The 15,384-nt window shown below is 47.8% G+C and overlaps 1 protein-coding gene across 50 annotated transcripts in view; it reads left to right on the plus strand.

The window, feature by feature from the left end:
• Positions 1-15,384, plus strand: part of LOC108568273 (Down syndrome cell adhesion molecule-like protein Dscam2) — a 50,219-nt gene that overhangs the window by 12,446 nt on the left and 22,389 nt on the right. For 15 of the 50 annotated variants that reach the window (XM_017929524.1, XM_017929533.1, XM_017929543.1 and 12 more), the window contains 2 exons: positions 5,887-6,731; positions 6,791-6,952. In XM_017929524.1, the coding sequence (XP_017785013.1) occupies positions 5,887-6,731; positions 6,791-6,952 (1,007 nt within the window). Of the gene's footprint in view, positions 1-146; positions 271-496; positions 618-837; positions 962-1,397; positions 1,522-1,576; positions 1,701-1,811; positions 1,936-2,209; positions 2,334-2,748; positions 2,873-3,633; positions 3,761-5,016; positions 5,144-5,886; positions 6,732-6,790; positions 6,953-10,068; positions 10,357-13,831; positions 14,120-15,384 lie in introns of all 50 variants that reach the window. The other 35 variants (XM_017929561.1, XM_017929441.1, XM_017929433.1 and 32 more) reach the window with 13 other exon arrangements.

A 15,384-nucleotide genomic window follows, 5' to 3' on the forward strand; every position in this document is an offset into this window, starting at 1 on the left:
GCTCTACCAAAAGTCTCGTCGAAGAGCAAGTACGATGTGATCGAGTACGCAGAGTTCGTGAGCATTGCTCTCGTTTGTCCCGCACAAGGGTACCCGGTCCCTCACTTCAGGTAATAATATTCAACTCAACTCTGTACATTTATTAGAGCCGATGGCCAGTAGACCACCAACACTTCTATCGCACGCGAAGCTCACCTGGTTTGTAGAACGTTCCGGTTACGATTTGGCCGTCCTCTGCCAGGCACAAGGGTACCCAACACCGATCTTCAGGTGCGAATGTATATATTTGTTGTATCCTTTATCCATTCTCGATCCTCGCTTTAGAACCGATGGCCAGTAGACCTCCGACCCTTCTGTCGCACGCCAAATCCAGCACTTTCGTCGAGCGATCCCATTCCGATCTGGCCGTCCTCTGCCAGGCCCAAGGGTACCCGGTGCCCCTCTTCAGGTGAAAGCCTCATTTAGTAAATCTTGAAATTATTGCGTTACCTATTAGAACCGGTCGGTCATCGCGCTCCCACCTTCACCGACGTCAAGGGAATCATGCTGGAGAAGACGTCCGGTCACGGTTTAACACTCCTATGCGAGGTGCAGGGTTACCCGAAGCCTTCCTTCAGGTACCGTTTCTTTTTTTTGTTACTCGCTTAAATCGCGTATTTCTTTGCGCATACAGAACCGGTCGGTCTTCGCGCTCCAACCTTCACCGACGAAGGCGTCATGATGAAGAAATCCGCCGGTCACGGAATAGCGCTCCTCTGCCAAGGACAGGGATACCCGACGCCCTCCTTCAGGTACTTCCACTTTCGTATTCTCAATCTCAAATTTCTTGGTAAATAGAACCGGTCGGATCGCGCGCACCCAGCCTCGTCTCCGACGTGAAGAGCGTGACCATCGAAAAGATTGTCGGTCACGGTCTAGCTTTACCTTGTCAGGCGCAGGGATACCCGAAGCCATCCTTCAGGTATGCGGTCACCAGTCCCATCAGTATCACATTGTATTGAACCTCCTGTTAGAACCGGTCGGCACGAGAGCGCCCCAACTCCTCGCCGACTCCAAGCTAAAGTACGTTGAACGTCTTCGCGGCTCCGGCATTCCCATCTTCTGCCAGGCTCAGGGTTACCCTCTGCCAACGTTCAGGTCAGTCCATCAGTACCATCCGACTAACTTGAAACACATCCATCTGCTCCTTCGTTTCCTCCCTCTGCGTTAAACGTGCAGAACCCGTCGGCGTGAAAGGGCCCGTCTTCTCGAGCGATGACATGTCCAGCTCGTTCTTCAGGCAGTCCGGTTCCGGATTCGCACTGCTCTGTCAGGCCCAAGGGCTGCCCATACCCAAGTTCAGGTATTTCATTAATTCGGTATTTCGTTGAGTGTTAAATTCGTGCATGTGGTGGCAGAACCGGTGGGAACGAAGAAACCGATCTTCTCTAGCGATCTGAAAGTGCTCGGATACGATCGTACAGAGGGTCACGACATCGCGTTACTATGTCCCGCGCAGGCCCTTCCGCTGCCCAACTATAGGTACGGTATATAAGCACAATTCTCCTCTTCTATCTTTCGCTTTCGTTCCTTGCAGAACCCGTCGGCACCAGAGCGCCCAAACTCACGGCTGACGCCAAATTCAAGCACGCCGAACATCAATCCGGTCGAGGAGTAGCGCTCTTCTGTCCGGCCCAGGGATACCCACTCCCTTCATTTAGGTCTCTCACATTAACTTACTCATCTATTTACACCGCAGTAGTTTACGCAATTTCAATCGAAAGCATAACGCAAACTTGTATTAGAGAGCTCTTTTTGTTTCTCTATTTTAGAACCTGTTGGCGTGAAGGCGCCCGTCTTCTCGACCGATAATCTGGCCAACGCCTTCCTTCGACAATCCGGTCAAAGTTTCGCTTTGCTCTGTCAAGCTCAAGGGTTACCCATTCCCAAGTTCAGGTCTGCACTTTTTGTTTTTGGGTTTTCGCTTAATCTCTTTCTATTATTTTTGTTTGCTCGCTCTCATCCACGATTCTCTCCTTAGAACCTTTGGGTAGTAAAAAACCGACGTTCTCGAACGACCTGAAAAGCATGGGCTACGAACGACACCAGGGGCAAGATTTCGCTTTACTTTGTCCCGCGCAAGGACTACCCTTACCACTGTTTAGGTAGGCTCTCCCTTTTTCAATTCTACTTACTTTTTTTTACACGTTTTCTGTGCATCCCTATGCAGAGCCGGTCGGTAGTAAAATGCCCACTTTCTCGTCCGATTCGAAGGGTTTCATCTACGATCGTCGCGTCGACATAGATCTGGCATTGCTGTGTCCGGCGCAAGCATTACCCGTCCCGATGTTCAGGTAATCTCAACATTTACTCAAGTTCGTTGTTGTTGCGCTTCCATTTAGAACCAGTCGGCTTTAAGGCGCCATCCTTTTCGAACGATGCCACCAGCATCTCTTTGACTCGCTCTATTGGACAGAGTTTCGCACTGCTCTGTCAGGCTCAGGCCTTCCCTGTCCCAGCATTCAGGTCAGTCTAATAAGCAATTATCCATCTCTTCCTCCTCATCCTTCTCATCCTCATCCTTGTCGTCTTCTCATACTCGTTTATTCAGAACCTGTTGGAAGCAAGGCGCCCACCTTTTCCTCGGAATCAAAGACGTTCTCATATGACCGGAAGCAGGGTCACAGTTTCGCGCTCCTATGCCCGGCGCAGGCACTTCCGATTCCGTTCTTCAGGTACATTTCGCATTCTTTATCTTTTCTCTTGCAGAACCGATCGGCTCCAAAAAACCTACATTCTCGAACGACGCAACCTTGGTAGCGTATACCAGGGCCGTCGGGCAGAGTTTCGCGTTGCTGTGCCAGGCGCAGGCATACCCTATCCCTTTGTTCAGGTAATTCCGGATGAATAATCATCAAACACTTGTTCTCGCTCTCTCTCTCTCTCTCTTTGCTGCATGATATTTTGATCGATCGATCGATAGAACCGATCGGGTACACTCCGCCACGTCTTCCGCCGAAATCCAAACTGGACGCCGTCACCGTCGACTCTCGCAAGAGTTTCGTCCTTCCGTGCGACGCTCAATCCCATCCACCACCACTCTTCAGGTGGGTCAAATATCTTTCGTAAAAAAAAAACAACTAGAGAAAAGAAGAGCGAGTACCCTACCCATCATCTTAAGTCATGTATTTACATTGTAATCGATGTGTGTAGAACCTCAGACTAGCGTCGCACCGACAGCCAAAGACAAAGGGATTTCCGGTTTGAAGGTGTGGAGCGGTCAGGGGAAGACGTTGCCTCTGATCTGCGCCGCACAAGGGTACCCCACTCCCAAATATAGGTAATTCACACGCATTCATTTCTTCGCTCTTTGCGCGATTTTTAGAACCGTTGGCCGGAGTCGCTCCCAAAGTCCGCGACGACGACGTCGGTAGTCTGAGACGCGTCGTCCAAGAATCTAATTTGGCGACGCTCCTCTGCGCCGCTCAGGCTTATCCAGCACCAATCATCAGGTAAAATCAATCACTAACTTCCAATATCCCCAATCTTCTCATTGTTTTACATTTCGTCTTCGTTTCGTGGGCTTGGATTTGTTCTCTTTCCAATTCGCTTCTTTTTTTTTTGTTGTCATCGAGCATCGTGACTGATTTGCAGAGCCAACTAATAACATCGCTCCAAAGGCTCTGGACAACAGATTCGGATTCGCTAAACTCTCCGTGCAAAACGGAGATCCAGTTTTCGCTCTCTGCCAGGTCGTCGGTTATCCCGTTCCCATCTTCAGGTGGGGATTGCGATCATCTCTTTGTTAAATTCCTTCTGCTCATTTGCTTCTCTTTTATTGTTTGTTTACTTTTATGCTTTAGTTCCTAGTATCTTATTTGTAGTAGTAGTGGTAGTAGTCATATCCCTAAGTAGTAGATGGAACTTCAAGTTTGTGATTTCGTTGCAAATTTGGATGAAATATTCCAGAACCTACGAACAATATCCCACCGAAAGCTCTGGACAAAAAGATCGGTTTCACGTTGATCGTGTCCGTCGTCCGCGAACCGGTCTATCTGATGTGTGCGGTCGTCGGGTATCCCATCCCAATCTTCAGGTAAGTACCGCTTCTTCCTAGTAGAGGTAGACTGTGATCTTTCCAGAGCCGACGGGGAAGATCGCACCGAAAGTACCAGGGCAAAAGTACGAAGGTGGTAAGCTGGTCTCTTTTCCGGTTGGCAGCGTGATCGTCGTCTCGTGCGACGTCGTCGGTTATCCCGTCCCAAAATTCAGGTAACAAAGGACAGAGTTTGCAGACGGGTGTGCGCGCATTATCCATCATATCCATCCGTTCCTGGTCCAATTGATGATTGTTCCCGTTTTTCTTCATCCTTCCTCTCTTCTGCAGAACCCACTAACAACGTTGCTCCGAAGAAGGCGGGCGCCCGATTCGGCGGGTGGATCGTTCTCGATGTTAAACCCGGTCACATCGCGTGGCTCACGTGCCAGGTCACCGCGTATCCCGTCCCAAGATTCTCGTAAGTTCTCTGTTTTCTATCGATCTATCTCCCCGATATCCAGAGCCCACGAATAACGTGCCGCCGAAGAAGGACGGAGAAGCTTTCGAAGGCTGGAAGGTGTTGAGGGTGCCGTTAGCCGGAGACGCCTGGCTCGGTTGTCACGTCACCGGTTACCCGGTGCCCAAATTCAAGTAAGCTCAAGTATCTCCCCAGCAACGCATAATCAATGCCATCCAACGCAAATGTTTATTATCGTCAGCCAGCCTACTCACAACTGCATTGCATGAACGAATAATCTAGGAGAAAGGCTTCTATTTTTTATTTATTTTATTATTAACGATGTTGGTGTGTAGTAGCGCAATTTCTGAATTCTGCATGAACCAGTGAATAGGATTCTGAAGAACGTTTCATTTCATTTCTTAAATCGCACTCGCAGCGCCGCACTTTGCTCGCAATACAAAAAAACAACAAAGCAATTCAATAATTATAGTGTTAAGTTGGAGCAAATGGATGAATCCTAATTGCTGGTTCGTTTCAGAACCGAGCAACAATTTAGCGCCAAAATTGGTGGGCGAACGAACGCCGTGGAAAATATCTTCGCGACCCGTTGACGCCGACGTCTGGGTGCTCTGTCCGGTCGTCGGATATCCCTATCCCATCTTCAAGTAAGTGTTGATGACTGACATCAAATAAATGCGACCCCCTCACACCCTCCTCAATATTTGATGTGCACGTATGTGTTGTGCGGCAGAACCGACGGGATTGACGGCACCCCGTGTCTCCGGAGACGGCCTCAACAAGCGGACAGCGAACGCTGAACGTTCGGTGGTTCTCCTCTGCGACGCCCAATCCTTCCCCGTACCCAGAAAAAGGTAAATCCCGATTACACCACCTGTTGCACCAATCCGCCCTCATCCATCCACCCACCATCCACCACCCACTACGATTCATTCAAATCGAAGCACGCGTGGCGCGCGCGCGCCCACCCTCTCTCTTCTGTTTACCCCCTTTTATTATCTTGCATTTCCATGGCGACACGACGAAGACGGCGGCGGCGGCGTAGGGTCAGTGAGTATACGTGAGTGCATTTGTTTTGCTTTTGCCGATTTTCCAGAGCCAACCGGATCGGTGCGGCCGAGACTAGGAAGCCGCACCATCGACATCAGGGACGTCGCGAAGGGCAGGAGCGCCGTGATCCTGTGTCCGGCGCAGGCCCATCCCGTTCCTCACTTCAGGTAGTAGAAGTAATAGTAGTAGTTGGAATAAAAAGACTAACTATCTCTCGATGACTGATCCTTCTACATCATTACCATCATCATCATTATCATCAAAATCGTCGGCAGTAGTAGCAGTAGCAGTTGATGATACACTCTCGATATATATTGGATTTTATTTTAATCTTTCTCAGATGGTTCAAATTCGTGGAGGGAACGAGCAGGAAGCAGGTCATCGCATTGAACGAACGCGTCAAGCAGGTCGCTGGCACCCTGATCATCCGTGAGGCCAAAGTCGAGGATTCCGGAAAGTATCTGTGCGTCGTCAACAATTCGGTGGGCGGAGAGAGCGTCGAGACCGTGCTGACCGTGACCGCACCACTGAAGGCGAGCATCGAACCCCAAGTGCAGACCGTCGACTTCGGAAGACCAGCAGTCTTCACGTGCGCCTTCGAAGGCAACCCCATCAAAACTATTAGCTGGCTCAAGGATGGACGCAAGATCGACCATTCCGAGGCGATCCTTCGCATCGACGCCGTTCGCAAGGAGGACAAGGGAATGTACCAGTGCTTCATAAGAAATGACCAGGAGAGCGCCGAGGCCACCGCCGAACTCAAACTAGGAGGACGTTTCGATCCTCCGCAGATCCGTCACGCCTTCGACGAGCAAACCCTGAAACCCGGCTCATCCGTCTACCTGAAATGCTCGGCAATCGGCAACCCGACGCCCGAAATCACCTGGGAACTGGACGGAACGAGGCTTTCGAACAGCGACCGCTACCAGATCGGCCAGTACGTAACTGTGAACGGCGATGTCGTCTCAAATCTGAACATCACCGGCATCCACACCAACGACGGAGGTATCTACAAGTGCACGGCCGGTAGTAAAGTCGGTTCGGCCGAGCACGTCGCCAAGATCAACGTCTACGGTATTCCGTTCGTCAAGAAGATGGAGAAACAATCGATCGTCGCCGGAGGAACCTTGATCGTCCATTGCCCGGTAGCTGGATATCCGATCGAATCGATCGTATGGGAAAGAGGTAAGCAACAACGAACTGTTCAATGTGTTTAACTAAACAACTTACTAATTGTTTGATAGATTCTCGTCAACTTCCGACCAGCAAAAAACAAAAGGTCTTCAGCAACGGTACCCTCATCATCGAGAACGTCGAACGCTCCTCCGATCAAGCGACCTACGCCTGCGTCGCCAAGAACTCGCAAGGATACAACGCCAGAGGAATGCTCGAAGTTCAAGTGATGGGTAAGTCGAAATGTTTCAATTCTCAACAAATACCAAAGAAAGTGGTCGCGTCGACGAACGTTAAACGGCAGCAGCAGCAACATATGATATTCAAAGTCTATTACAGCAAATACGATTCGAAACTCTTTCTAGAATCAATCGATGACATCGAATCAATTGATGACATCGAATCGTCGTACGTTCATTCACCGCTGCCGGACAGCACTTATACTTTGCTGTTGTCTTCTCTTTCAGATAAAAATACGAATATTATAACGAGTTTTTGCAAAGGTTTCTACTATCCGTCCGCGACAGTGGTGAATCAACTTGTTGCTTTTCTCGTGTCTGCCGTTTCGTCGTCCGCGCGACAAGCCATCTCGTTTCTCTTCACAGGTACATTTATTCTGTTCAACATGTTCGCATTTGTGGATCACGGTTTTCAGCTGTATCTCTTTCTATATGTATTATCAATGTACACCATGTACGTGTTTGGGATGTTGCTAACGAACTCTACGATACCGTCGGGCATCCTCGACTGCTATATAGTAATAATGCGCTCTAATTAAATGAAGAAATGTGATGTGGGAGGATATGATTATAAGAAGAAGTGTGCTAAGGGATGATGATGATGATGACGATGATACTCTTTCCTCCTCATCATCATCATTGTAAATTGTTGCTGATGCCTCTGGACATGATGATTGGTCGATGGTTGTTGTTCTTGTTGTTGTTGTTGTTGTTGTTGCTATTTGTAGTTTTGCCGGTGATCAATCCGTTCACGTTCGACGGTCCTCTGAATGCCGGCGACAGTGCGGTGTTGACTTGTTACGTGCCGAAAGGCGATCGTCCGCTCAAGATCAGATGGCATTTCAACGGTCGTCACGTCGCGCACAATTCTTTGGGCATTTCGAGTTCGGTGTTCGGTTCGCAAGCGAGCATCCTCAATATCAATTCGATTGAACCGAAGCATAGCGGACAGTACACTTGCATCGCCATCAACGAAGCCGGAAAATCTCATTACACCGCCCTCCTCGAAGTCTATGGTACTTACCACCACCACCATCACCATTTGGTGGCCCATTTCAGCGCATCTATGGAATACATATATATTATTTTATTTTTTATTTTTATATACATTTTTCACTCGTATTATTTTACACGTCCGAAAATCCATTTTTCTTCAACAAACAGTTGCGCCCCAGATATTTCCATTCACTTTCGGCTTCAACGCTGTCGACTCCGGCGAAACCGTCTCAGTCCAATGCATCATCTCCAAAGGCGACTCTCCGCTCAACTTTACCTGGACATTGAATTCGCGCATCATCTCCGACTTTCACGGAGTCAACATCATGAACATGAAACGCGTCAGCTCATTAACAATAGAATCGGTGCAGTCTGATCACATTGGCGTCTTCACGTGCATCGCCCACAATTCAGCGGGAGAAGCCTCATCCTCTGCAGTTCTGCAGGTCAACGGTAAAATTCACTTGCAATTTCATCGCTTCAGTCGCCCCCCAAATCTCCCCATTCGCCTTCGAGGATTCCGTCTACTCCGGCGAAACCGTCTCCGTCCAGTGCATCATCTCCAAGGGCGACTCTCCCCTCAACTTCACCTGGACCCTAAACACGCGCATCATCTCAGACTTTCACGGTATAACGATCACGAACACGAAACGCATCAGCTCTCTGAGCATCGAATCCGTTCAGGCCGATCACAATGGATTGTTTGCGTGCATCTCCAGTAATTCCGCAGGTCAAACCACGTACTCTGCACAGCTCAATGTCAATGGTAAATTCTTAAAACACTTTTATTATTCATCTCCTCCATCAGTCGCTCCGCAAATCTCCCCATTCGCATTCGAGGATTCCGTCTACTCTGGCGAAACCGTTTCCGTTCAGTGCATCATCTCCAAAGGGGATTCCCCGTTAAATTTCACCTGGACTCTAAACTCGCGCATCATCTCTGACTTTCACGGAATCAACATCATGAACATGAAACGCGTCAGCGTTTTAACCATCGACTCAGTGCAAGCAGATCACAGAGGATTGTTCACGTGCATCTCCAGTAATTCTGCAGGTCAAACTACATACTCTGCACAACTCAATGTTAATGGTAAATTCTTAAATCATTTCATTATTCTTTTACTTTCTTGCCTCCGCAAGTCGCCCCGCAAATCGTCCCTTTCACCTTCGAGGATTCTGTCTATTCCGGTGAAACCGTCTCAGTCCAGTGCATCATCTCCACAGGGGATTCCCCATTGAATTTCACCTGGACATTGAATTCGCACATCATCTCTGATTTTCATGGAATCAACATCATGAACATGAAACGCGTCAGTTTCTTAACCATCGAATCCGTGCAAGCCGATCACAGAGGATTGTTCACGTGCATCTCTAGTAATTCTGCAGGTCAAACTACATACTCTGCACAACTCAATGTTAATGGTAAATTCTTAAATCATTTCATTTTTCTTTATCACCGTAAGTCGCCCCGCAAATCGTCCCTTTCACCTTCGAGGATTCCGTTTATTCCGGCGAAACCGTCTCAGTCCAATGCATCATCTCCAAAGGAGATTCCCCATTAAATTTCACGTGGACATTGAATTCACGTATCGTGTCCGACTTTCACGGAGTCAACATCATGAACATGAAACGTCTCAGCCTTTTAACCATCGAATCCGTCCAAGCCGATCACAGAGGATTGTTCACGTGCATCTCCAGTAATTCTGCCGGACAGAGTTCCCACTCTGCAGAGCTCAACGTGAACGGTGATAATTTCTTAAATCTTAGTTTCCCCTCAGTTCCTCCGCAAATATTCCCATTCACCTTCGGAGAAGAGTCCATCAATTCCGGTGAAACCGTGTCGATACAATGCACCGTCTCCAAAGGCGATTCCCCTCTGACCTTGACCTGGACTCTGAACGGCGAAAGCGTCGATGAGAAGAGCTTCGGCATCAGCGTTCTCAAGATGAAGAGATTCAGCACTCTGAATATAGACTCGGTTCAGGCGGAGCACAGTGGTGTTTACGCTTGTCTAGCAGTCAACGATGCCGGCGCTTCCACCTATTCCGCTCACCTCAACATCAACGGTACAATCATCAATTTTTATTTATCTCTTTCCTCCGCATTATCGACAGTTCCTCCACAAATCGTCCCCTTCGAATTCGGCGAGCAATCGTTCAATCAGGGCGACACTGCGTCCGTGCAATGCACCATCACCAAAGGCGACAATCCCTTGGAAATTAGATGGTTCATCAACGGCAAAACGATCGACAACTTTCGCGACGTTTACGTTAGCAAATTGGGAAAAAGGATCAGCAATTTGGGCATCGACATGGTCCACGAAGAGCACAACGGACTGTACACGTGCAGCGCCTCCAACGCAGCCGGTTCTGCGAATTACACGACTCTTCTTGCGGTCAACGGTATTAACTCATTGTACTCATTTCTATTGAAATTTTAATCATCCAGTTCCTCCGCAAATCCAACCCTTCGATTTCGGCGAAGAACCGGTGAATTCCGGCGACATGGTGATCGTCACCTGCGCCGTCACCAAAGGTGATTTCCCCATCAAAATCACTTGGCAGTTGGACGGTCGTCCGGCTGAAGACATCGAAGGTGTTTCGGTCGCAGCGACTAACAAAAGGGTTAGCCAATTGAGCATCGATTCCGTCGAGGATTTTCACAGAGGACAATTCGTTTGTCTCGCTGAAAATCCAGGCGGAAAAGTCGCTCACGTTGCAGACCTTTTAGTCAATGGTACTTTTTTCCAATCAACTCGAATCTTTGCATACTTGTTTTTTTGTTAATCATCCATTTATACCTACCATCCCTCTGTATAATTGTTGTTTCTAACGAGCGCAGTTTCCCCGCAAATCGTCCCCTTCAATTTCGGCGAAGAAACAGTCAATTCCGGAGAGCTGGTCTCTTTGACTTGCGCCATCGGCAAAGGGGATTCCCCCATCGAGTTCATCTGGTTACATAACAATAAGGTCATTGAAAACGAAGCGTTCGACGGTATCACTATCAACCAGATGAACAGGAAAATCAGCATGTTGAGTATCGATTCGACTCAAGCTCACCACATCGGAGAGTACACTTGCATGGCCAAGAACAAGGCGGGTTTCTCCAAATACTCGGCCTTCCTGAACGTGAACGGTATTTGCTTTTTACAGTTTAGTTAGTTATTGCACATCTTTTGTAACCTTGTCTTTACCCTTTGATGATGTTGTTTTCTTGGACGCCCTCCAGTTCCTCCCCAGATTAGTCACTTTGAATTTGACGAGGAATCTGTTAATGAAGGCGACGGTGTTTCAACTCAATGCAGTATAAGCAAAGGGGATTATTCTCTGGACATCGGTTGGCTCTTCAACGGTAACCCCATCGGTCCCAACGAAGGAATAACTCTGGTGAGGGCCTCGAAAAGGGTCAGCACTCTGAGCATCGATTTCGTGCACGCTAATCATGCCGGGAATTACACGTGCGTCGCCTCGAATCGCGCCTCCCAAGATTCTTATACGGCCCTTTTGACCGTCAACGGTACACACACAGTACTACATTTATTTAGTAATCTAGTTGTTAATATGAATTGTTCCGCAATTTCTCTTCTTGAAATCCTCTCTTTAATTCAGTTCCTCCGCAAATCGTCCCCTTCGAATTCGGCGAGCAATCGTTCAATCAGGGCGACACTGCTTCCGTGCAATGCACCATCACCAAAGGCGATAATCCCGTGACTATTAGTTGGTTCATCAACGGAAGAAATGCGGACGAATTTCGCGGCATCTACACTAGTAAAATCGGGAAGAGGATCAGCAGTCTGAGCATCGAATCGGTGCAGGCTGAGCACAACGGAATGTACACCTGCAGCGCTTCGAATCCTGCTGGTTCCGCAAACTTCACCACTCATTTAGCAGTCAACGGTACACAATTCTTTCAATTTACATTCTTTTTTTTTCCGTTACTTTCCCTTATAAATCTGTCCTGCAATTCTGAGATTCTTGCATCTCCGTAGCAATCTAGTTTATTGCAGTTTTACCTCAAATATTGCCGTTCGACTTTGGCGAAGAGTCGATCAATTCGGGCGAATCTACGTCCCTCACTTGTTCTATCAGCAGAGGCGATCAACCGATCACGATCACCTGGTTACATAACGATCTGTTGGTTACCATGGAGATGGGCATCAGTGTAATGAGGATGAACAAGAAAATCGCCACGTTGAGCATCGACACCGTTCGAGCGGAGCACGTAGGAAACTACACTTGCTTAGCGAAGAACGCGGCCGGAACATCATCTTTCACCTCAACCTTAAGGGTTAACGGTAACTTGCATCACAGCACCCGCATACACACATATTTACAATCAATCAATCATTCCTCTAAATCCAAAAAAATAATAAAATGAGATAAACTCTTGCCTCTCAAGTGTCGCCGCACATAAACGCATTCGATTTCGGCGAAGAGTCGTACAACGAGGGCGAAACCGTGTCCGTACAGTGCACCATCGCCAAAGGGGATCAGCCGGTGGAGATAGTTTGGTTGCATAACAACGCTAGTGTTTCCCTGGAAATGGGGATAAGCGTGATGAAGATGAACAGGAAGATCACCGCTCTGAGCATCGATTCCGTTCATGCCGAGCACAACGGCATCTACACGTGCGTCGCTCAAAATAAAGCGGGGATCAGTTCATCTTCTGCAGTACTCAGAGTTAACGGTAACTTTCGTTGGCTGTTCAAATATCAACATTAACATCCATTCCCGCCCCCCTGTGTATCGATTTGAAATGATTGTATCGAAATATCCATAGTTCCTCCTCAGGTGACGCACTTTACGTTCGACGATGAATCTGTGAACGAAGGTGAAGGCGTCTCCACGCAATGCAGCATCAGCAAAGGAGATTATCCACTGAACATCCGTTGGTTGTTCAACGGTGAGATCATCTTAGAGGGGGAAGAAGAAGGAATCGCGATTGCCAGGGTTTCCAAGAGGTTGAGCAGTTTGAGCATCGACTCTGTGCGCGCCTTCCACGCAGGAAACTACACCTGCGTCGTTTCCAACGGTGCTGCCCAAGTCTCGCATACGGCCCTTCTGACCGTCAACGGTACACGAGCGCAACACATTATCCCATACTCACATTTCTTTCCGTTAGACCTTCAACAACCTTTTTCTTAAATTATTATTCAGTCATTCCGCAAATCTTTCCGTTCAATTTCGGCGACGAGGCCATCAACTTTGGCGAACTGGTTTCCATCAACTGCGCCATGACCAAGGGCGATCTCCCAGTGGAGATCTCTTGGTTGCATAACGATCGCGTCATCGACGATCTCGATGGTGTCTTGATCAGCAAGATGAGCAAGAAGATTAGCATGCTGAGTATAGATTCGGCAAGGGCTGATCACATCGGCGAGTACACTTGCATCGCCAAGAACGCAGCAGGTTCAACGAAATACTCTGCCCATTTGAACGTGAACGGTACAACACTTAATCAATTAGTTTGTTAGCTTGTCCTCTATAATTTTTGAACCGTAGCACGTTTAAATTCTTTATAGTCGTTCCGCAAATTCTTCCCTTCGATTTCGGCGAGGAAATCGTCAATTCCGGCGAATCCACCTCCCTGATGTGTTCCATAAGCAAAGGCGATTTACCTTTGACAATAACTTGGTTGCACAACAACAGATCTGTATCGGACGAGATCGGTATTAGCGTGTTGCGTATGAACAGCAAGATCGCCGCGTTGAGTATAGATCTTGCTAGAGCGGAGCATAGCGGAATCTACACGTGCGTCGCCGAAAACGCAGCAGGAATCTCCGAATTCTCCGCCAACTTGATGGTTAACGGTTATTAGTTTTATTCATTGTTTTTCCTTCACATTTCTTTTGTTTCTCTCCATCCCGTCCCGATTAAGTTGCACCGCAAATCTTACCATTCGACTTTGGCGATGAATTCATCAATTCCGGTGATCTGACCTCGTTGACTTGTTCGGTGGCGAAGGGTGATCTTCCCTTGGACATAGTTTGGGTCAGAGATGGTATTCAGGTGGATAGAATCGAAGGTGTTTCTACGTCGCGCGCCAACAGGAAAGTCAGCACGTTGACCATCGACAACGTCCAAGCCTTCCACATCGGAGAGTACAGTTGCATAGCGAAGAACGCTGCAGGATCTGCAGTGCATTCGGCTTTCTTGCACGTTAACGGTACCCATCCATCAAATCACTATGTAAACTTTTCGTAATTCCATCACAATCCTTAAAACAAATCCTATAAAGATACAACTGTCTTTCAGTTTTACCGCAAATTCTTCCTCTCGACTTCGGTGATGAGTCTATCGACTTTGGGGAATCAACTTCGTTGACCTGCACCATTTCCAAGGGCGATACTCCCGTTGATTTCGTCTGGTCGCTGAACGGTAGATTAATTTCGCAAGAACTGGACGGTATCACTCTCAGCAAAGTGACGAAAAAGATCAGCACCTTAGGTATAGATTCGGTGCGCGCCCATCACTCCGGAGAGTACTCTTGCACGGCGAAGAACAGAGCCGGTTCTGCAACACAGACGACGTATCTTCGAGTTAACGGTTACATTCGATCATCTTATTTTTGCCAAACCTTAGCACACCGATATCCTTTATCTTGTAATGTATTGTGTACGCAGTTTCTCCGCAAATCTTACCCTTCGATTCCGGCGAAGAGTCGATGAACTCTGGTGAATCCACCTCGCTGACGTGTTCCATAAGCAAAGGGGATTTACCCTTGACAATAAGTTGGTTGCATAATAACAGATCTATAGATGTCAGCGAAGGCGTCATCGTGAGTCAAGTGACCAAGAGGCTTAGCACATTGAGTATAGATTCAGTTCAAGCTGTGCACGCTGGAGAATACGTGTGCATAGCTAAGAACAGGGCCGGACAGAGCACTTATTCAACGCAACTTCTTGTTAATGGTACCTACTAGTTATTTACTTTCTTTTACATTTCCATTTTTTTGTCCAAATCAAAAGTCGCTCCGCAAATAATGCCATTCGATTCCGGTGATGAAACGATGAATTCCGGCGAGTCCGCTTCTTTCACGTGTTCAGTGAGCAAAGGGGATTTACCTTTGACGATAACTTGGCTGCATAATAACAGATCCATAGATGTCAGCGAAGGTGTCATCGTGAGCAAAGTGTCCAAACGAATCAGCACTCTGATCATAGATTCCGTGCAAGCTGTACACGCCGGAGAATACGTGTGTATAGCTAAAAACAAGGCCGGACAAAGCACGCATTCAACGCAACTTCTTGTTAACGGTATTTCATCGTTTTGCTAATCATTCGCTTTCATTTTTTCCCTTTCAATAAACAAATACAGTCGTTCCGCAAATCTTACCCTTCGATTCTGGCGAAGAACTTATGAATTCGGGAGAGTCCACCTCTTTCATGTGTTCGGTGAGCAAAGGAGATTTACCTTTGACGATAACTTGGT

Source organism: Nicrophorus vespilloides, unplaced genomic scaffold (genome assembly GCF_001412225.1).
Source record: "Nicrophorus vespilloides isolate i.1.1-1 unplaced genomic scaffold, Nicve_v1.0, whole genome shotgun sequence".
NCBI lineage: Eukaryota > Metazoa > Arthropoda > Insecta > Coleoptera > Silphidae > Nicrophorus > Nicrophorus vespilloides.